Genomic DNA, 22,545 nt, shown 5'->3' with positions numbered 1-22,545 from the left:
CTCATCCCTTTCCTCTGAGAGGCAGAGGTAGGGGGGTGTGTGTATTCATTTCCACAATAAATTTCCATAAAAGTGCTTTATGATACAGAGTAAATGAAACAAAAGCAGATTATTGCCATAGTTAAGAGATATATATCTCTCTCTACATATATAGGTTTGTATCCCCTTACTATCTGTTTTAACTTGAGCGATCATTCAGTCTCTGTGTAGCTGTCTTTTTTTCTCTTACCTGTCCTTAAAGGATTTTTGAGAGGGCAAAATGAGATTATGCATTTACTATAATACCTAAAAAGTAGGAAGTGATTAATGTGGTGGCTATTATTATACCTTATGTTCAAAGTCCTTGTATAGTTACTACCAAAAATCAGTATGAGCAGAGTCCCTAACTCTGAATATAAGAGCACAGTGTACACTATACGGAAGTTACAAAACAACTTTACAAATAACCCACATCTATTTGGCGACAAGGAACCTTTATACGTAAGTTGTAGTTGGCCGTTCTCAGTGTGACGACTCGCTTACTTTTGTCCCTTCCTATAGAGGTATTATACTGAGACCTATTTTGAAAGCCCTTAGGTAGTCACTGTCTCCAAATTTCTGCAGTACCTACCTTAAGGTTTGCAATTTGATGGGTAGAAAGAGAGGGGAACCTTTACATCTTTATGTAATTGTGAGATGATGAGTAATTTTTATGCTTTTAATTTTTTATCCAAATAAAATGTATTTTAACGGTGTATAAAGAAAATCATCATCATCGTGTAGGCATTTGGATGAGCTTAGAGTAATTTTTATTACACATCTTCTTTAAAAAAATCATCTTATAAATTAATGTCATAGAAAATTCTTGGTTCTGCAGCCTGTTGTGGTAGATTTCAATATACCCACCTTGTATGTGTCTAGCACCGGGGTACTAACGAACTATTTCCACTCTGTTTATGATACCTAGTAAAGGTCAGTCAACCATGGTGATATTACCATACAAGATCACTGAAGTCACACATAAATGTCTACCCATGTTGTTTTTAAAATTGAACAAACAGGTGGTTATTTGCCATTGATGGACAAGTCATTCCATATCCATAATTTGCCTTCAGTCTCAATCTTCAGGTCTGTGGAAGATTTAAGGATATATCCATTTTCTTTTCCCTCCGAACTAACCTTATTTTTGTCTATCTATTCTTGTGCAGAGGTTACTACATAATAATTGTGCCTTTGAAGAAATCTCGTGGGAAATTTATCAAGCCATGGGAGAGTCCAGATGAAATGGAATTAGATGAGGTAACTATGTGTTTCGGGCTGTGCCGTTCATTAGTTATTTAATTTTTAAAATAGCCCTCTCCTCTCTGTGGAGACCTTTCAGCATCTAATCTGGGTGCTGACTCCTACATGGCTGGCTGGTCAGCTGGCTACTCAGAAGGTTCACTGCTACGGGTGTGTTAACCTCTTGGGGTCCCAACAAAGAGCTTTTTGATTTAATTAAGAGACATTAAGCTGTTGTAAAGCTTACAACCTATCTGATCTTTGTTGGCTTTAAGATTCTGCCCCGTGCCCCTTGTAAAACATGATGCAGAGGTGTGGAAGGTGAAGTGAATTGTCAGCAAAGACTTAATCACCATTGCTATGAATTCCAAGGTATGCTTCGTCAGTGCAATGGTAGCTGAGGCTGTTAAAAATGCTAAGTTGCAGTTTGCACCAGAGTTCAACACTTGACCTGCTATGTGTTCTTGACCAATTTCTGACAGAATTGTGCTGGTTAGCACATACTTGCTTTATTCTGTATTTTGTAAGATATCAGAATCAAAAATGCATGAGCTTCAGGGGCAAATAAAACAAATCACAGAATTTTGAGCTGAGCAAGAAATACGGTACAAACAACAGAGCAAATACTAAATACTATTAATTTCTAAAATCTTACATTAACAATAGGTACCTTGGTACTCTTTTTTGCAAAAAGAACATTTTTTTTTTTAAAGTAAATGCATAGTATATAGAACAAGATCTAATTTTGACATACTTATGTTTGGATGAGAAAACTGTGCTCAAAAGTGTTAAGCCAGATCCCTAGAGGGCCACAGCAGGTTAATGGCTGGGCTTCACCTTCTGTGAAATACTATACAGGAGAGACTGTACAATTTTAACATGGTTTTAGATTGAATCAGTTCAGAAGTCAAATGTAAAAGGCCCCCATTAGGGGAAATATGAGATTTTAATTGATTGGATTTATTTACAACATGTTCTATATCTTATAACCCAACCTGTTATTTTTAGGTATTTTCTGTCCCTCAAATTAGTGCATACAAAGCAAGGAAAAGCAGAAATTCCCTCACTGCATTACAGGGAAGTGATGTTTATTTCACACACGTCTGCACTAAGGAGACTGTGATCTCGAGAGCAGGGCTGTTAGCTTCTTTTGACAGACATGTGTCATCCCTAGAAGTATGTTTCATCATCAACCACTTCATTTATCTGAGTTAAACTTGATCAAGTTCAGAAAGGGAGATGAGTTCAAGGTTAGGACTATGCTTTTGTGTCACCGCTTAGTGATTAGATGAGCACTGAAGGAGTATAAAATGAGACACATTTCAATCATGCTGTCAAGTAATTTGTTATAAATTTTACTTTTTTTTTTCTGCTGAAAATAAAGGAACAAAATCATTTTTTATGATGTCAGAGGAGTACATCTGAATATGCGATTTGATGAGCTAGCTGGTCTCTAAACAAGCAAGGCATGTTTTACCTGCAAGTGACTAATCAGTTAATCCTGACATAGTCTTTATTATTTTAATCAGTTCTCAGCCGAAATGCAGAATTCAGTTGGAACTGGATTTAAAATGCAAAGGCAACTTGTAAAATCTATGAATCTTTCTACCTATTAAAAAAAAAAAAAGTTTTCAAGGAATTAACATCCAAGCCAAAAATGACATCAAATCCTTAAAAAAAAAGCTTTGCTTAGAAGTGGAGCCATTTGGTTGTAAGTAATAGGAAGCTGATTCTCTTTTACAGCTAGGTTTCAACCTCCAAAATGCACATCAGTTCTAATGGATTAAAGTATAGAGCTATATGACATTGAACTTTCTTGCAATTACATTCTATGGGTCTCTGCTGCTGATTCCCATAACAAAGGGTCATTTTAATCATCGCACAAATTGTAGTGCATTAATCTGTATAATAGTTTGATAAAGAACATTTATTAATTCAAAATTTGGGGGTCAGGATGGGTTCTTTCCCACTTTTCTTACTGATATAATTGAGACCACATTGTAGAATTAATGGTGGAAGAAATAAGATATGCATTGACTGGAAAATGAAAATTATTTCTGATAGAAAACTAAAGCCCTTGATATATCTTCTGGAAACCTCCAATACATCTTGTAACTATTGTGGAGGGGAACTAATGAAAGTAGGCTATGGCCTCACTTTGTGCTTACTCATCCAGTTTCTGATCCCTACAGACAGGTATTTTTTTTCTACCATGGATAATAAAAGCACTGTAGTAATTTTATCTATAGCTTGGTACTGCCAGGTTTGACAAAGCAGTGTTCCTCTCTTAAATGTATTTGACCAAGTGATTTTTTAGAAAGGCCTATAATTCAAATCGTTGAAACCCCAATCATCAAATAGAATGGTAGCCTAAGGGGATTTCCACATGCATGCCTCACACCTAGGCCCATAAAAAATGGAAAGAGGCTTTCTACACAGAGTCACTCTCGATATTATCTTCTGAGCTCATTTATCCTTTGTCTGGGGATAATCTTCACATGATAAATTCATAGACTGGAACTCTTAGTTGTCAGGGTCAGCCTGGGCAGAGCAGACATTGATAGTCAAAATGAATTCTGGACAGGATGACTCCTAAAATGTTAGTTATATTTAATTCAGGGAAGGTCTTGTAATACATCATAAGCTTTTCATCGCATTGTACTTCAAAGGCTTGCTGTAAAATAACGTGGTCATTTGTGGTTGGAACTTCAACATAGTGGCTCACTTCAGTGTCACCTGAGCACACTTGACCCATTTAAAGTATAACACAGGGAGCATCCTACAGAGATTAGAGCAAGCTACAGGGCCAGGGTTGATGTTCCAGGTTTGACCTTAATGAATGGCAGCATTGGGTCTTAGGAGCACCAAAACACTAAAATCTGTTAAAGTACTTCCTCGAAGTCTTCTAAAGAAACCCTAGCAAAAGGTACTCTTAGGGATGACAGTGATATGGATGAATTATGACAGTTGCCTGCCTACATCTGAAATATGAATAAAATCAAGGTAGGGTTTGATCGGTGAAGTAGAAGAGGGGACACAGTTGCATAAACAACTGATGGTAAATGTTTCCGATTAACCAACTTCAGAAAGCTTTTCGGCTCTTCTGCACTTCATCTGTCCTTCTCTAAGTAATGGCCCATAAATGACTACATATCAACAATAACCTATGTAGTGAGTTTTCAAGTATATCTTAAATATTTACATCAGAATTTTAAAAATACATGTTAAAAGAATCTAGGAAAAAGACATCTAAGTACGCATTTATCTGTGTTAATGAAAGCAGATGCACAAAAATTACATATTTAAGCATAGACTGAGTTAAAAGAGTTAACATTATTAATTTAGCCTAAATGTTGCAATTATGTTTCTTTGGTATTGTGCAGCCATTAAGTAAATAAAAATATGGTTGGAAAAAATCTCTTACATGTAATTTCATTTTATTTCACCAATTGAATCCACTACTGTCACTTTCTATTCTGCCTCAGTTGCCTCATTTATAAAATGGGGATAATGATAACTTATTTCATAGAGTTTTTATGAGTAAATGAACTAAGCCCTATTTAGTCTCCTGAGAACGGTGCCTGGCACCTAGGAATTGGTTAACAAAGAAAAGCATTATTGTCATTATCATCATTATTATAAGACCTAAATGTGACAACAGGATTGAAAGATAGTGCTGAGTTTCTGGACTTGCTTTATTACAATTCAGTTGGTCCATAATTGATCAGTCTACCTGAATGTATCATCAGATGGTCCAAATTTGCTAAACAAGTTCTGCTGTGGTTTTTATAAAAGAACTTACATTTCATGTAATTTTAATTGTATCAAGAAACTCAGACCTAACAGAAAATTTGAGAACATTTTAAGTATTCAATAACATGGGCACAAATTATCTATATAACCAAGAGGGTGATTTTTTACATTTTTAAGTTATAATTTTGACCAGCTGAGCACATGTACATTCTGTGTTGAAGAGACTGTAGTTTACCATCAGGTTCCTAACGTAAGGATTTGGTATTTGCCATGTATACAGTCTGCAGCCGTTATTACTACAGAAGCCTGGCCTTCATTGCACCAGGTTCTCAGATAGTCTTTTCTATAGAGATAGTAAAACAAATCAGAATTCTTTCAAAACACCAGTTAAGTTGTCCCTTACATCAAAAGGCATCTCAGACTGCTATAAACGTCTTTTTCTCTGTTAAGCCCTATAAAATACCAATATTTAATGGAAGCAGACAGAGATAACTTAAACATCATTTTGAAATTGTCATGAAATATCATTAACATGAGTTTCTCCTAATAAGAGTGAATGCAAAGCAACAGAGTATCAAACCATAATTTGTACTTTTTTTCTTTTAGAAATACATGAAGGATTTCTGTGTGTACATGTTTATATTTGTTTTCTTCAGTGTAATATTAAAATTATTTTTTCTCTACCCTGCCTTTATTGCCTGGCAAGATAATTCAACATCTCCAGAGAGCTATTAGCTCCAGAAAAACTCGGTGCCATGATAAATGCAAGGAATTTTACCATTTTATCCCAAATGGTTAATCAAGGAACCAAGTCAAGCCAGAAATCGTTAAATAAGTGACCATGTCTATTTAAAATGTCAATTAAAAATTGGTCATCAGATTCTATTTCTGCTGATTTGAGGGGATATACATCATACTAGTTATCTCATTACTAAAAGTAATCTAAAATGGTACTAATCTCTCCAAAAGGTTGGTCTTTGAACGTTTTGATGGCTTTATCTGAGGGTACTACTTGTTTAATAGTAAGTGATAAAGCCTGCATGACGGGCTTTTGTGAATCAAGCTGAATTTTTTCCACAGACAAGTTATAATGCATTCTTGTCCTCTGAGAGGATTTCATCAGAGTGGACAGTGATGTGAACTACCAGTAAAGGATCTAATCGTCCAGTGTTTACAGCCTGAGCCTTGCAATTGCAATTCAGTGTGTTACCTTTGGAAGACAGAGAGACTGAGATTTAGTAATGCTGACATACTACGCGTATTGTGGACACACTGTATTTGGGTTGTTCCCAGCCCTGAGTTAATTTCTCCCATTAAATTGTCATTAAGTTGGGTTATTGTTGTTTACATTTCTTTCTCTGTTTCCCACTTTTTTTCCTTAAGCTGCTTAAAGAGATATCTAGGAAACGCAGAAGCATCCGTTATGGGAGAGAAGTTGAATTGAAGCCATATATTGCCGCTCACTTCGATGTCCTTCCCACTGAGTTCACCCTGGGGGATGAAAAACATTATGGTGGATTTACAAACAAGCAACTCCAAAGTGGTCAAGAATATGTCTTCTTTGTGTTAGCAGTGATGGAACACGCAGAGTCTGTAAGTTAATTATGATGGCATCCATCTAATTTCCTATGGTATTCTTATACATTTTTCACCAGAATTTGGTCATTTGGGGATACATAGGTACATGCACCCTAATTATTTCTCAAGAGATTTCGCTAACTTAGATGTGGTAACAGGCTGCCTACTCTTTGAACACTGCTGAGTAGTCTGCTTGAGATTTCGTTACAAGTAAGGCTGTGTCCCCAATGACAGGAAATTTAGATGGACATCTAGTTTATGAAGTGCCAAATTGATAGGGCATGGTTCTTTTTGTTGTTGTTTGGTTTTTGTTTTGGCATTTGTATCTCTTAATCCCACACCCCTCTCTTGTCCTAACCCACTCCCCCACTGGTAACCGCTAGTTTGTTCTTTGTGAGTCTGTTTCTGTTTTGTTATACACATTGGTTTGTTTTATTTTTTAGATTCCACGTAGAAGTGATGTGATACAGTATTTGTCTTTTTCTGACTTATTTCACTAAGCATAATTCTCTCTAGGTTCATCCATGTTGTTGCAAATAGCATAATTCTTTTTTTACGGCTGAGTAATATCCCATTGCATATATGTACATTTTCTTTATTCATTCATCTGTTAATGGACACTTGGGTGGTTTCCGTATCTTGACTATTGTAAATCATGCTGCTGTGAACATTGGGGTACCTGTATGTTTTCAAACGAGCGTTTTTATTTTCTTCAGATACATACTCAGGAGTAGGACTGCTGGATCATATGGTAGTTCTATTTTTAGTTTTTTTGAGGAACCTCCATACTGTGTTCCATAGTGGCTGCGCCAATTTACATTCCCACCAACAGTGTATAAGGGTTCCCTTTATTCCACATCCTCGCCAACGTTTGTTATTTGTGGTCTTTTTGATGATAGCCATTCTGACAGGTTTAAGGTGATATCTCACTGTGGTTTTGATGGGTATTTCTTGGATGGTTAGAGATGTTGAGCATCCTTTCACATGCCTGTTGTCTATATGTCTTCTTTCGAAAAATGTCTATTCAGGACTTCTGCCCATTTTTAATTGGGTTGTCTGGTTTTTTGATATTGAGTTGTATGAGCTGTTTATATATTTTGGATATTAAGCCCTTATTGGTCACATCATTTGCAGATATTTTTCTCCCATTCAGTAGGTTATCTTTTTGCTTTGTTGATGGTTTCCTTTGCTGTGCAAAAGCTTTTAAGTTTAATTAGGTCCATTTTTTGTTTTTTGCTTTTATTTCTTTTGCCTTAGGAGATGCAAAAAAAAAAAAATTGCTACAATTTATGTCAAAGAATGTTCTGCCTATGCTCTCTTCTAGGAGTTTTATGGTTTCAGGCCTTACATTTAGGTCTTTATTCCATTTTGAGTTTATTTTGTACATGGTGTGAGGGAATGTTCTAATCTCATTCTTTTACAGGTAGCTGTCCAGCTTTCCCAGCACCCCTTGTTGAAAAGACTGTCTGTTCTCCATTGTATATTCTTGCCTCCTCTGTAGTAGAATAATTGACCATAGGTGCATGGGTTTATTTCTAGAGCCTCCATTCTTTTCCACTGATCTGTGTGTCTGTTTTTGTGCCAGTACCATAGTATTTTGATTACTGTAGCTTCATAGTATAGTCTGAAGTCAGGGAGCATGATTCCTCGAGCTTAGTTCTTTTTCTCTCAATATGGTTTTGGCTTTTCAGAATCTTTTGTGGTTCCATATATATTTTAGTGTTGTTTTTGATCTGGGAAAAATGCGATGGGTAATTTGATAGGGATTGCACTAAATCTGTAGATTGCCTTGTGTAGTATGGACATTTTACGATATTAATTCTTCCAATCCAAGAACATGGAATATCTTCCCATTTCTTTTTATCATTTTCAAATTTCTTCATCGATGTTTTATAGTTTTCAGAGTATAGGTCTTTCACCTCCTTGGTTAAGTTCATTCCTAGATATTTTATTCTTTTTGATGCAATTTTAAACAGGATTGTTTTCTTGCTTTCTCTTTCTGATAGTTCATTATTAGTGTATAGAAAAGCAAGATTTCTGTATGTTAATCTTGTAACCTGCAACTTTACTGAATGTATTTGCTAGTTCTAATAATATTTTTGGTGGAGACTTGAGGGTTTTCTATATATCGTACTTGTCATCTGCATATAATGACAGTTTTACTTCTTTCTTTCCAATTTGGATGCTTTTTATAGGGGCATGGTTCTTAAGATCTTTTGATGTGACCCACATCTGGATAGGAGGGTGACAGCCATCATTGCTTGTCTCCTTCCTCATCCTCTTAAAATGACTGTTTTCAAATATATGTTTAATATTAGGTATGTTGCATAATACCTAGTAGATCTTAGCCTGTGTGATTACAATAGTAACTAACAAGCTCTGAGATTAAACATAGTTCATTTCCAAGTATTTGAAAATATTGATGGGGGGTGATTGTATGTATTTTATTCTCCTATAACTACCAGTGAACCCATAGTGCTTTCTGCCCAGATTCAAGGGAAGTTCTATCTAGGAAAAGGCAAGCATAGCCTGGCTTTTAAATTATAGCAATTTACCAGGGACTTTATCAGTGAAAAGCCAAGAAAGTTAGAAAACAATTCAATAAAACAGAGAATTCCTAAGGTCCTCTAAATAATGAGTTGTCTTCTTTTATGTAATTCATCTTGCTCTTATGTCATTCTGCGCATCAGTTGCTTTGAATGTTAAAAACAGAGGGAGAGGGAGAGAGAGAGGGCGAGAAATTGTAGATGGGAGGGAGGTAGATTTTGAAGTGGCGGTTCACAATAACATTTAATATAATATAATTCAAAACTATACCTTTCTAATGGGGCTTAAAACTGACAGGTGTGGCAACTAGATAGAGCCAGTCCCTTCCCCGGTATAGGAAGTCTGAGATATATCAAAGATTTCTCCACATCAGGTGTTAGCATGTACAGTGGGGCTTCTCTTCAAATGACTGAAGGAATTCCCTCGTGGAAAATCAAAACACAAAGGCAGCCTTTCTGCCTGGTTTTTGTGTGTGTGTGCACAGGATGTCATTTGAAAACAAAGTGATGGGCTTCCTGGAATTTTAATGCACGGATGTGCTTTCTCTTCCTAGTTGAAGGTTTTAAGGCAGAACATCAAGGGAATGGAATGTTGGAACCATCTTATCCTTTTTTTTAATGACTTTTAGATATTTGAAAGAAATTTTCTTTAAATAGCTTTAGGACGTTTCCGAAAGCACGTTCAGAGCACTGAGATAGATCAGAGAATCCAGCAAAAATGGAATCTCATCAGATCATGCACTGTCAGAGACTCTGGTTTCTAGCAGACATTTCAGCTAGTTGCTACATTTCAACTAGTGTTGAAATGTATCACCATTGATGAATAGTTTACCTCTTCCCTTAGTATGTCATCTCACTGTTTCATTAATTATATAATTAGGATTTCTTCCCAAATATGTATTGTCTAAGTTGCCCCTTTTCTCCATCATCTTTTTCAACATCGCTCTCAAAGCTAACAGTATTTCCGTTACGTTTCCTCTGTGTGTTCATGCCAGCATTTATAGACTTGTACCCAGCTACTGTAATGCTCGTAGTGATACAGTGTTTTGTAAACCTCAGATTTTCAAGAGTGATTGTTAAAGTGGCTAACCACTCCAAGGGTGGGATGATAATTTGTATACAGAAAATATCCCCCTTCCCCCCCCAAAGACATGAGCTTTTCCCCAATTAACTGCCTCATTAAGAATATCAAAGGACTGGTTTAGAATGACCCAACGTTTAATCTTTTCCATTACTCCCACATACTGAACAAATTCTACTTTTCGTAAGGCTGATATCATTTTACTGTTTTGTTTTCTTTTCATTTTCACATGCCTCTGTTTCCTGATTTGGGTTGGAAGTCTATGTACTTTGGGAAAAACCTCTGCTTAGATTTCCATCTTGGCTAACCAAGATTATTATCTCAAAGGCTCTTGGTAAAGAATTTCAAATCAGAGAGTTTTGCTTACTTAAGTCTCCCAAACAATTTGAGTGTGACCTACAAAATGGAAAGGGGAAAATTTAAACCAAAACAAACAATTAATTATATAAAAGAATCATGTTTCTTGCACATAGAGTGTATTTGCTAAGCCCTTTGTGTAAATCCTTACACTGTACATATCTTTTTTTTTTTTTTTTTTTTTTAAATCAGCCCCTAAGAAGGTTAGAAACATATTGAGTTTTTGTATTCTTTAGATGCATTAGAAAATCCAAAAGTCTGCTCAATCTCTTTCCTGGACATAGTGAGGAAAATGGAAAGGGAGAATAGCATACAGGCATTTCGTGGGCATGTGTTCTCCAGATTGACTGCTGAGTTTGTCCTACTTAAAGCAGAATATATGCGCTAATTGTTTAAAAATGCAGACTGAAAATAATTAAACATATTTACCGATAGTGGAAAAATGAGTATACTCTCTCGTGCTTTAATAATGTCAGCCATTTGAAAAAAAAATGAGCGTTTTATTCAACAGAGATTTTCTGGGAACCCACTAAATGCAAAGTTCTGTACTTGCTGCCTTAAGCATACAAACTGTATATAAATCTTTACCTTCAAGGAGTTTATAGTTTCATTAAAGAAGATAAGGCATGTACACAAATGAAAAACCAAAATAGAGCCTGGCCACTACCATTAAGAAACAAATAACTTCAAATTGTTAAAATGACTTTTACCTACAGTTTGTGAAATGACCGATTATTTCCAGTTAAGGAGAGGCAGCTTCAATGGAGGCGAAATTTAAGTGAGGCCTTGGAGTCGGATTGCGGGAGCTAAATGTCGTGGAACTTCCACTTGTGAGAGGGTTAAAGTAAAGAGAGAGAATAGAGCATTTTGGTAGCAGCAGCAAGAAGTCTATTGTGATGGAACATGTTATATGTGGTAAGAAAGTTTCAAACAAAATTGTGGAGGCCCTTAAGAATTGTGCTAAGATGTCTAGCTTTTATTTAGGAATCCCTAGAGAGCCTCCTGAAGGTTTTACGGATGCAGTTTAGGATAACTCTAGCAGCAGTGGAGACTGTTAGAGGAAGGAAGAAATTCTTGATATGGTGTGGGGGAACATGAATGAGGTAATGAGAAATGTGGTTGTGTGAGACTGGAAAGGGGGTGGATGGACTTGAGGATCATCCACATGTGCACGTGTCCTTTTGAATTATGGTTTTCTCGGGGTATATGCCCAGTAGTGGGATTGCTGGGTCATATGGTAGTCCTATTTGTAGTTTTTTAAGGAACCTCCATACTGTTCTCCATAGTGGCTGTATCAATTTACATCCCCACCAACAGTGCAAGAGGGTTCCCTTTTCTCCACACCCTCTCCAGCATTTGTAGACTTTTTGAAGATGGCCATTTGGACCCGTGTGTGGTGACACCTCATTGTGTAGTTTTCATTTGCATCTCTAATAGTGATGTTGAGCATCTTTTCATGTACCTTTTAGCCATCTGTATGTCTTCTTTGGAAAAATGTCTATTTAGGTCTTCTGCCCAGTTTTTAATTGGGTTGTTTGTTTTTTTAATTGGGTTGTTTGTTTTTTTTGTTATTGAGCTGTGAGCTGTTTGTTTGTTCTTAAGACATGTGGGGCAGCTCGTGAATGTGGACTGGTCTCTAGTGGGAAAAATAGTATTTTAAAGAGAGGCAGAGTCACGAGAATATTTTTCTGAGCGAGTCTAAAATAGGACAGAACAAAACAAGATATTATAGAAACAATTCATGCGTATGCAGTCCCTTCATTCACCAAGTGACTTTCCATATATATATATATATATCTTTGCAGCTTTATTGAGGAATAATTGCCAAATATAGTGGCACATATTTAAAATGCACAATGTGATGATTTTATATAGTTCTGTATACACAGACTCTGTGATTACCAAGATCAAGAAAATTAACTGTTTGTTCGTTTCGTGTGTATGGTGAGAATGTTTAAGATCTACTCTCAGAAACTTTCAGGTATACCGTTCTGTGTCACTCACTATAGTCACCTTGCTGCACTTTAGGTTTTCAGAACTCATTCTTCTTGTAACCATACAATATATGTCTTTCTCTGTCTGGCTTATTTCACTTAGCATAAAGCCCTCCAGATTCATCCATGTCATCGCGGATGGCAGGATTTTCTCCTTTTTTTCTCCTTTTAATGGCTGAATAATGTTCCATTGTGTGTGTATGTATCTGTGTCTATAGATAACCACATTTATCCATTCATCCATAAAAAGAAACTTACATTGCTTCCATGTGTTAGATATTGTGAATATACTGCAGAGGACACAGGTATGCAGGTATCTTTGAGACAGTGATTTCCTTTCCTTTGGCTATATACCCAGGAGTGGGATTTGTCATATGGTACTTTTATTTCTAATGTTTGGAGGAACCAACATACTGTGTTCTATAATGGCTGTACCAATTTACATTCCCACAGTGTATTTAAGGTTTTCCTTTTCTGTTATACCCACCTCTGAGCAGTACTGTAATAAAATTAAATAGATATGCTAAATCCTTTTAAGTAAGTTCTCAAAATGTTATCTTCTAAAAAGCCGTATCATTATCACTTTCATGCGTGTTGCAGTTATAATTTGAACACTGGACTTTTCTTTTGCAGTTGTAGATTTTGGCCTTCATTTTCTTACAAAGGTGCAGTACGTAGGACTACTTACATAATTTAATGCAATACCGATAATTTGCTGTATAAATGTTTACTTTCTTGTAATTTGGTCTCAGCTGAGTGAGTGATGATATCTTAATGGCTGGAACGATAATATTTTGTATTTTTCTCATTGCATGTAACACATTGGCACAATGTAAATGCTCATTGAACATTTTGTGACTGCTTAATTGACTGGTCCTTATACTTCATAAGATCATTTAATATGCCACATATAGATCCCAGTGAAAAAGTATCTATGGAGTAATTTACACCATCAGAAATGATTTTATTGTAAAATACTTTAAAGGAAATTTCGATTACAAAACCTCTTTTCTTCCTTTCTCTCCCCTCCTTTTTTATTTTACACACTTATTATCAAATCCACGATGTTCTAATGCTCAAGATACTTTCTAGAAAGGCATTATTTTCTAACTAACTAACACAGATTCTGTTTTTCCTCAGAAGATGTATGCAACCAGCCCTTACTCTGATCCTGTTGTGTCAATGGATTTGGATCCACAGCCAATCACAGACGAAGAAGAAGGCTTGATCTGGGTTGTAGGTCCTGTCCTTGCAGTGGTCTTTATCATCTGCATTGTCATAGCTATTCTTCTTTATAAAAGGTAGGTTTGCCCCATATGTCTATTGCAAAGACTTTATTATCCTTCTAGGGTCATTGTGTGGTTGATCTTAGTAGAAATACTTCCAATAATCACTGGACAAAACGGTGTCCATTAGCGTTAGAACAAAACGTAAAGACTCAGCTATTTAAAATCTCATTCACCATGTGGTATAGACTCTGTTGCCCAGCAGGCATAGATCCCAACCTCCATCTTCTGAGATACTTACTTACTTATGCAGAATGAGCGCTTTGCATGACAGCTGAGATGTTACTACATTCACAAGCAGATAGTCCCAAGGAAGCTCACACTGGATTGTTTCAGATCAAGTTGGCACATTTGCGTCCAGTTCATAAGTCTAACTAACTTGCTTGTCGGCTGAGATTCCCTGCCCTCCCCCCACCCCCGTGGCTATTTTCAAAAGTTAGCAAAAGTGGCTAAAAATAGAAGAGCAAAGAAAGAAAAGATAGGAAGAGGATGAACTTTTCCCTTTCCCATTTGTGTCCAAGAGGAAATGCAAGGTACCATTTTCCTTTAGAAAAAATATAACCTTAGTCTTGATACCCCCACGTATCCATATGATTTAGTGTCTGACCACAGGTGGGATGCAAATAACCCACATTTACCCGTGTTTTCTGATCCACTCTTGTCAATCCCATTTCTGCCTCCATTACACATAAGCAAGATTTCTTCCCCTAGGTCACTGCTTAAGCAGTTGGATAGAAGACGTGAGTAATTCTTCTTCCCCTTAATCCTTTCTGACCTAAAAAATACAATAATGTATAAAATTTTAACAATTAACATCTGCTCTCTTAAACATGTAGAATGACTGAATTCTCTCTCTCCCTTTATATCAATTTTTCTTTTCTTCCATTCCAAATTTTATTTTCATGAACCTTTAATCTGTGTTTCCTTTGTAGTGTGTCATCTGTCGGAATGCCACTGTGAAGTTACTCTCTTCCTTCTACTGCAAGATAGTTTTTCTCTCTTCTTCCCTCACTATAACCTTGACCTTCAAAATTAGATGAGAATGTCTTCATTTTGATGCTTGCTCACATGTTTAATCTGACAAGATATCTTATTTTCATTATCTCTTTTTCCCACCCGTATATCTCCCTTCATTGGGTTTACATTAATTATTCCTACCTGCATTCCTTTGTTCTTATGTTCTTGGAAGAGCTCTCTTTTCATAAGCTCTTCTTTTGACTCAAAAACATACTTTTCAAGACAGACACTTCTCCCTTGAAAAACTCTCTCTCTTATGAGGCTGTATTCCATTCTATTCCAGAGTTGAGAAAAAAAGGACAAGTTAGTTAAAGAAGTTCATACCATAGCCCATTAAATCGCCTATCCTTTCTAGAATTAATAAAAATAAATCCATCATTATTCTTCCCGATCACTGCCATCACTCAAATTGTCCACTCCATAAAATAATAGCTGAAAAAGCAAGTGCTTGACAGGCCCAAACATCTTAGTTGATGGTTTCAATCTTCCCATCCCAGTCTGTATCTTTTCAGTGTGCTGTTGTATTTGATCCCTTCTCTCTTACGTAAGAGCTAAAGGGCAGGAAGTGCGAGGTCCCACATACTCCAGAACAGTAAGAGATCCTATGTGAGTCCGAGTCCAAGCAACAGCTTTGCTGTTCAGGTACCGCACTTATTACCAGGAGAGAATACAAGAAGAAAAAAGTAAAAATAGAATTCTAATTGTTTTCTGTGAAACATTTATTTAAGTGGTAACATCCTGCTGTGGGAGTCAGACCAGAAGACAACTGGTGGCTGACAGTTGCAGTTCTAGATCATATCACGTGACATTGTGTGATTACTCAAAATGAACAAGATGCTTACCTTTTTTTAAGTGGTGAATCTATCCGGCTATCATTAAGTCATGCGTGCGTTGGCCAAAAAGTTCGCTCGGGGCTTTCATCTGGAAAACCCCGAGCGAACTTTTTGGCCAACCCGCTAGAAATCCTTTTAAAGTTTTCTTTATCCACACGTGCTTGAAAAAAATAAACTCAGTTATAATTTTTCCTAATCCTGCAAAAAGAGGCATCGTATTTAAAGATTTTTATGACTGTTGAAGTTGCATTTCAGTGTGTGCATATGTAAGCATCGTCTAATGCAATTGTTGGGAAATGCACACAGCCTCGAATGCTAAGTATATTCAGCTAACCATCTGAAAGCCCATGAAGCATTTCTGAAATAGAAATGCTTGCTTCAGCAGTAAAGAACATTCCTGACTTGAAATTCAAGTAGACCCAACAATGTCCTTCCTGATTATCATGAAACAGTTCAAGAGGAAATCTTCTGTAGGCAATGAATAGTGTCTTTAATAGCTTGGATCCTGAGCAAAGAAAATTATATGACAAACAAACACACTATATCCCTCTTTTTTAGGTGCCTTTCAGTTTATACATAGGTCACTGGTAATGACTCAGAATGGAATGTATTATTATTATCAGCACTACTATTTTTAAAGTATTTTCACTTCCTGTGTGCAAATAATACTTTGAGTCGGGAATGAGTATAAAATATTGGTGACGCACATATATCCTGTTGGTAATACACACCTGTTTACAAGACTACTTGTGTTAGGAATGGGTCTGTAGCTGTGGATGCTTCGTCCATATAGACAAATACATTTCACTGAGCTCTCCGAGGAGACTTTGAGACTTATCCCTATTAATTATGTTAAAATGGAAGAGCACACTTTCACATTCTATTCATTTGACTTTGTTTTCAATTTAATCATTTGAAAACTATAATATATTGATAATCAATGATAAAACATGTCACGGAGCCTTTGTAAGGGCCTAGAGGGCCATCAGAATAGTAAAACGTGTTTGGTAGGTCTTTAGTGTTAATTTCCTTGCACTAGGAATTTTTGGAAATCCGGTACTCTATATGTGATACATACAATGATTTAACAATTTAAACTGCAGAGAGAAGAGGTAGCAAAGTTTAGAAAAATACTAAACTAGGAAGCAAGAAACCTGAGTTCAAGTCCCAGCTCTGTGACTAGCTGGCTATATGGGGTAGAAAGTCATGCTACCACTCCTGGCCTCGGTTTCTTCACTTTTAGAAAATAAGTATGTAGATTAGATAATTAACTTTTTTAATCTGAGAACCTAAAAAAAACGAAGTAACAGAATTAATACTATATTATTTCTGCCTCCAGTGCCTGTGTAAGTTTTCTAAATGACTCCATGGTGCCCTTCATCTATCCTCCCCTACAAAGAAAAAAGAATCCATAAAGCAATTGAATGCTCTTTGATGTTCATCTACCCTGCACATCTGCTACACATGTAAGGCTTTTCAGTCGCTGGTTCTAAAACTGTCCAGGAATTATTCCTAGAGAAAATATTCTTAAAATAAAATGTTAACCTGACTGACTCTACGAAAAGCATTTCAAGATGGCTGAGAAGTATTTACCGTGTAGTATGGAAGGAAAAAAAAAAATGGATTAGGAGGTTGGAAAGCGCTAAGGCATGGTCTAGACCAAATTCACATTCTTGAATAGTAATAGTCTAATGTGGGTGGACACTGTAGAGAGTAAATAATTTCCATCCCCACCCCAAGATGTTTAGTTTATGTGTGAAGACCATGAGGTAGCTGTGACTAAAATACAGACTTCAGCTTTTTCACCTTTTCCCAGATCCAACATTGGCTCCCTGTGGGCTCTGCCTCTTTAAGTCGTCTTTTTGTATCAACCCTACGTATATTTCCAAGGTGTTATCAAAGAAAGCAATGCAGTCCAGACTATTCTGAGATGCTATGAAGAAATAGGCTGCCACGCCCCCCCGCTCTGGGCGATGCCTTCCCTAAGCCTGGAAAGCCTTTCCTCTCACTCCACTCCTCCTGGCCTGGCAAAACCTAACTCACCTTTTAGAAATAAGCTAAGCTAAGATCCGCTTACTAAATGAAAGCCTTTCTGAGTGACTGTCCTCCTCATGTCCTCTGTGCTGTACCAGTTCAGGCTGCCTTAGGGTCCCCTGCTGTACGCTCTTAGAGCACTTTCTACTTCTCTATATTATAGAACCTACCCCATCACTGCCATTGCCCATTTTCTTGGCTTTCTCCCCCCACTAAACTGTAGGTCAAGGACTCCGTCTTATTCCTCATTGTATTCCTTGTGCCCGGTAGAGTGCATGGTACAGGGGACTACTGAATAATCAAATTTACACAAGTCCAATAGTGATACACTCAGTTCCCTCCTCTTGTTTACTCCATCACTGCTTATCACGTTCATCTTGACTGGCAAGAGCTGTAATAAAACCCTCAGCCTGTAATTTAAATACACCACTTCCAAAAGAATTCAAACTTAGATACTGGTACCAGCTATGTACCCACGTGTGCAGTAAGGCTGACATTGCTGTGGCAGAGGGAGTGAAGCGCACGCCATGCACTGGTTCATCCTAATATTCAACAGCCTTTTCGTATACAGAACTGGCAGTTCACTAGGTATTTCTCTTCCTCTCAGAGGAATAGCTTTTCCTACAACTGATTCACTGATGACCTCACAGATTAAAACTAAGCAAGCTGAGGACATTGGCAGGAATTTTTACAAGCCTGGTGCAACCAGCTAAATTATTTTAAGAATAAAAAGAAGAACCTGTGTGTTTGATATCATTTTCATTATTCACTTTGTATGTGTGTGTTTGTACAATTTAAATGTGGACTTTGTATTTTTGAAAAGAAATGGACTGGATTGCCTTAAAGCCAGATCCTCCAGCAATATGGGTGTGTGGGTGTGTATTATGTCATTCGCATTGAAGTGGACCTGGCACCTTTATTTTTCGCACTTGAGAACTCCCTAAACACTTTGCAATTTGCCTCAACATGAAGACCGTTTAGATGAATTCTCTTCAGGTGAAGGTTATACTCTCTGCCCAAAGAACATGGTTAAACAATACACATATTATCACAGGTGAAAGTGTCTATGAGAATGAGCTGCAAGTGTTCACAGACAGCAGCGCCTCTGTGACTAGGAAAATACCTGTCATGTCAGTGGCCGGTAATAAAAATACTTTTCTGGATTAGCACAGCTATATAAATGGGTCATGCTCTGTAGATCTATAATGATGAATATTATATTTTCCAAAACTGAAAATGTATTTAATCTTTTACTAGAAAGAAAAAACTTACGATCACCTTACTTGTCAAAAGGTGTTTGTTTGAAGAAATCATTTCTGCCACTTTCGTAATCTGGTGGTGTATTATGCAATTGTGCAGATTTCTGTGCAGGTCAATGCAATTTGCAGGTGTTTTAAATCATTAAAGGAACACTGTATCTCTTAACTGAAGATTCTTAAATGAACTAAATTTCTTATATGGAATGAGGTCATATTCCCATTAAGTACAGTAGCAGTTGTCTCATGGCGTGTTTTGTAAAAATCAAATTATATCTCTACCATCAAACACTTCCTGCGATATAATTAATTGTGGCAGTGTTTTGTGGATTGATGAATAAAAGCGAGTCTGACACTAACACACACACACAAATGTTTTGCTTAGCCATGTACGCTCATGTCTTCCATTTGCTTCATGTCTAGAGGCCTTTAAATATTTTGATATGCTATCATTTTCTAATGTGTTATATATCCCTGATTCTGAGCACTGTTAAATCTTGGTTGTCATGGTTACTCTTGTTACCATTGGCCAACTAACATTTAGCCTTTCTTTTTCTTTCTTTGCTGCATTAAAATGGAGCAGTAAACCTGACAGGTGAGGAATAGAGAACCCCTTTCATGCTCAGTCCAAAAAAAAAAAAAAAAGATACGGGTAGACTTTGGAGGTATTGAGGGGGCGAGGGTGGAGGTTGGATATAAAAGATGCAACTGGCAAGGGGAAGATGGACGAAGCCTAAATATATAAAATAATTTTGATATTAAAATGATTTGGGGGAAAATAGTTTGTCTATATATGAAGACTAGAGTATTTAAAGCCAAATTTAGAAGGTACTAAAACCAGTCTGAGTTTTGTTTGTAGTCAAGGTTAAATGAGCATCTGTATGTGTTAATGTAAGCCATTTTTCTTTTGTTTTTACTGAAAGTTTGATCTCAAGACACTGTGTACAGGAATACTAGCATTCTCACACCCTGCTGATGTTGATGTCAGTGCCTTAGTGAAAACTTATATTTAATTCCAAATTATTTTCCCTGTCTTCCAGCCTTGAATAATACTAGCAATAATAACAATAATAATCCCTATACTGCTTATTTGTTGATCAGTCGAAGCTAACCCTGCAGCTTTCTAACACATACCTAGATGTCTATATATGAATTCCTGATTAAACTAAGAAAAGGATCTCAATGCTCCTCTAACCCGCCTCCCTCCCAATGTTGTATTACAGGGGTTCTCTGGGAGTGGCCCCTGGACAAGCAGCAGTGGCATCAGCGTCACCTAGGAACTTGGTAGAGACACAAATTCTTGGCTCCCCCAAATCCCAGAACTACTGAATCAGAAACTCTGGGAGTTGGTCCAGCAGCCTGCCGTTTAAACAAGCCCTCGTAGGCGACTCTGATGCATACCAAAGTTTGAGAATTACTGCTGTATTATTGTCCCTAAAATCACTTATTACACTTTCACTGGCAGGAAACTCAGACTATCTCTGAGAAGGTGTGCTTGCCATTAATCCAGCAGAAAACACATGCAAAATAGTTTTTCTAGCCCAAAGTCAAAACACTTCGAATCTAGTTAATACACTCAGAGATCCACCTTCTCATTAGAACACTGTCCTCATTTCACAATTTCATCACTACCTTCTTGTTCTATTAAAATGAAATGGGCCACAAATTCGATATCATCTTTTAACACTCCTTCTCTATTTTATAAGTGAAGAAATTAAGAAGGTTTGTAGTTGACTTACCCAAGGAGATTCACACCAATAGTCGTAGAGTTGGGGTTCCATTCTTAATGATGTCAGAATCGTTAAGTGTCCCAATTGATTTCTTTGACATCTCTATGAATATTCAAATAAATATATTTCTTCCAAAAGCCTGTACTCGTACGTCTGAATATCTTTGTTCCAAGTAAATAGATATATATGATCTGCCACAGGAGCATCCTTTTGTTTTTTTCTCCCCACTTTACCTGTAGATAAGAACCAGGTGAGAATAAGTGAAAATAAAACCCCGCTTAGACCACAGAGCAGCATTTTTGTTGTACAGTATTCACAGCCCCCCAAAAAACACATACTTTTATGGTATTAGCAGTTTCTGCCATATCTGAAATGTCATGTGATCTTCTATTCTCTTTTCACCCAGATAACCCCTGCACGTGGTAGATACTTCTCACTGTGAGAAATAAACTTACCCTAGGGCTTTATAATCCTAATAGAAAAAAGAAAACAGCGAGGCAAAATTCAGAATCTGGTTCAAGTCACTATTTGTTGCCTTTTTTCTATCAGTAGACGAAAATGAGAATAATGAGACCTCTGAAAACTTACCAGAAAAAAAAAAAAAAAAATGTTACTCCTTACGTTCCTGTTGGGACTGATTTAGATCATTATACACCATTTAGTACCTTGCAACAGTAAATTCAGTTTTTAAAAATGACCACTGTTACTGATGATGACCAAACTCTTCATCTTGCAAATCTGCCTTAGAAATTCTTTGTTGGAAAACAAACATTTTAACACATTTCTGTTTAAAAATAATGCGATAAAGAGTGTAGGCAGCCGGAATCACCCATGTTGTGATCAAAACTAAAAGAAGCAAAATAAAATTTAAACAGCCGCTTTTCCTAGCTGGCTAGGACTTCTGGAGTCTGATTTCTTGGAGATTATCTTACTTGGACAGATTAGGTGAGGGAGATGTTAGTTATTAAAAGTCAGGACACCCCTCCCATTTATTACGATTATGAATTGTAACTTCAGTCCCCATGCTCTGGGCTTTCCGAGACTCGTCGGGCAACAAGATAGCATTTTCAACTTTCCTGGCGCCAGAGAAACTGAGTAAATGTCTTTAGAGAGTATTCTTTCTTTCCCTGTGTCTCACATCACTCAGCCTGGCCTCAGCACAAAGGAAGATAAGGAGGGTGTCCCACAATATCTGCAAGAGGGAGGGTCTCCTTGCCCAGATATTTCTTCATGTGGTTTCCGTAATCCTGCAAGAAAGACTGTAGAGCCATTTTGAAAAAGGGATAAAAATCCAGTTTTCAGTCATTGGATCTGGCACATCAGTAAAGCCATGTGCCAAGTTGTGTGAAAAGACCCAAACCCGAAAACGGCCACTGGGATTACTTGGAGAAGACCAACCATATGTTTGTCACACGTGGGATTGATTGGCCACACTCGGCGGTGTTTCATTAACCCATTTAGATCCTGCATCTTCGAGAGTAAAACGTCTCTCTGTATTGTGAGGCACATACCCCCAGCATAAACACGGTGACATTTTCTGTTGTGAAAGTGGTCATCGTATCCTTCTTTCCCACTGTCTTCCTAGACCCTTTTTCTCTTCCTTCTCATATCTCTCGGACCAGTTCTCCATCTCTTCTTTTCCTTTCCTTCTCATTTTCCACTCCATGTAACTGGAGCTGCCAGTACCTTTGGCATGCCTCCAACTCACTGCTTTCCTCCGATTGGTAGTAGGGCTTGGCAGTATGCTCTGTCCTAAGGCTATACCTGACACTTTTAGGTGGAAACAGAGAAGCCTGAGACAGGTTAATCCAAGGTTCTGA

General features: G+C 37.1%; 1 protein-coding gene across 1 annotated transcript in view; it reads left to right on the top strand.

The window, feature by feature from the left end:
• The window catches only part of LOC113620125 (receptor-type tyrosine-protein phosphatase delta), a 194,647-nt gene that overhangs the window by 46,474 nt on the left and 125,628 nt on the right, over nucleotides 1-22,545 (top strand). Inside the window, exons 12-14 of the mRNA XM_027105857.1 lie at nucleotides 1,188-1,278; nucleotides 6,397-6,606; nucleotides 13,710-13,870. Coding sequence (XP_026961658.1) covers nucleotides 1,188-1,278; nucleotides 6,397-6,606; nucleotides 13,710-13,870 — 462 coding nt within the window. The remainder of the gene's footprint in view (nucleotides 1-1,187; nucleotides 1,279-6,396; nucleotides 6,607-13,709; nucleotides 13,871-22,545) is intronic.

Source organism: Aethalodelphis obliquidens, unplaced genomic scaffold (genome assembly GCF_003676395.1).
Source record: "Aethalodelphis obliquidens isolate GAN/ISIS:26980383/991018 unplaced genomic scaffold, ASM367639v1 scaffold7, whole genome shotgun sequence".
Taxonomy (NCBI): domain Eukaryota; kingdom Metazoa; phylum Chordata; class Mammalia; order Artiodactyla; family Delphinidae; genus Aethalodelphis; species Aethalodelphis obliquidens.
The sequence above is the reverse complement of the archived record's forward strand: the minus strand, read 5'-3'. Positions and strand labels throughout refer to the sequence as shown.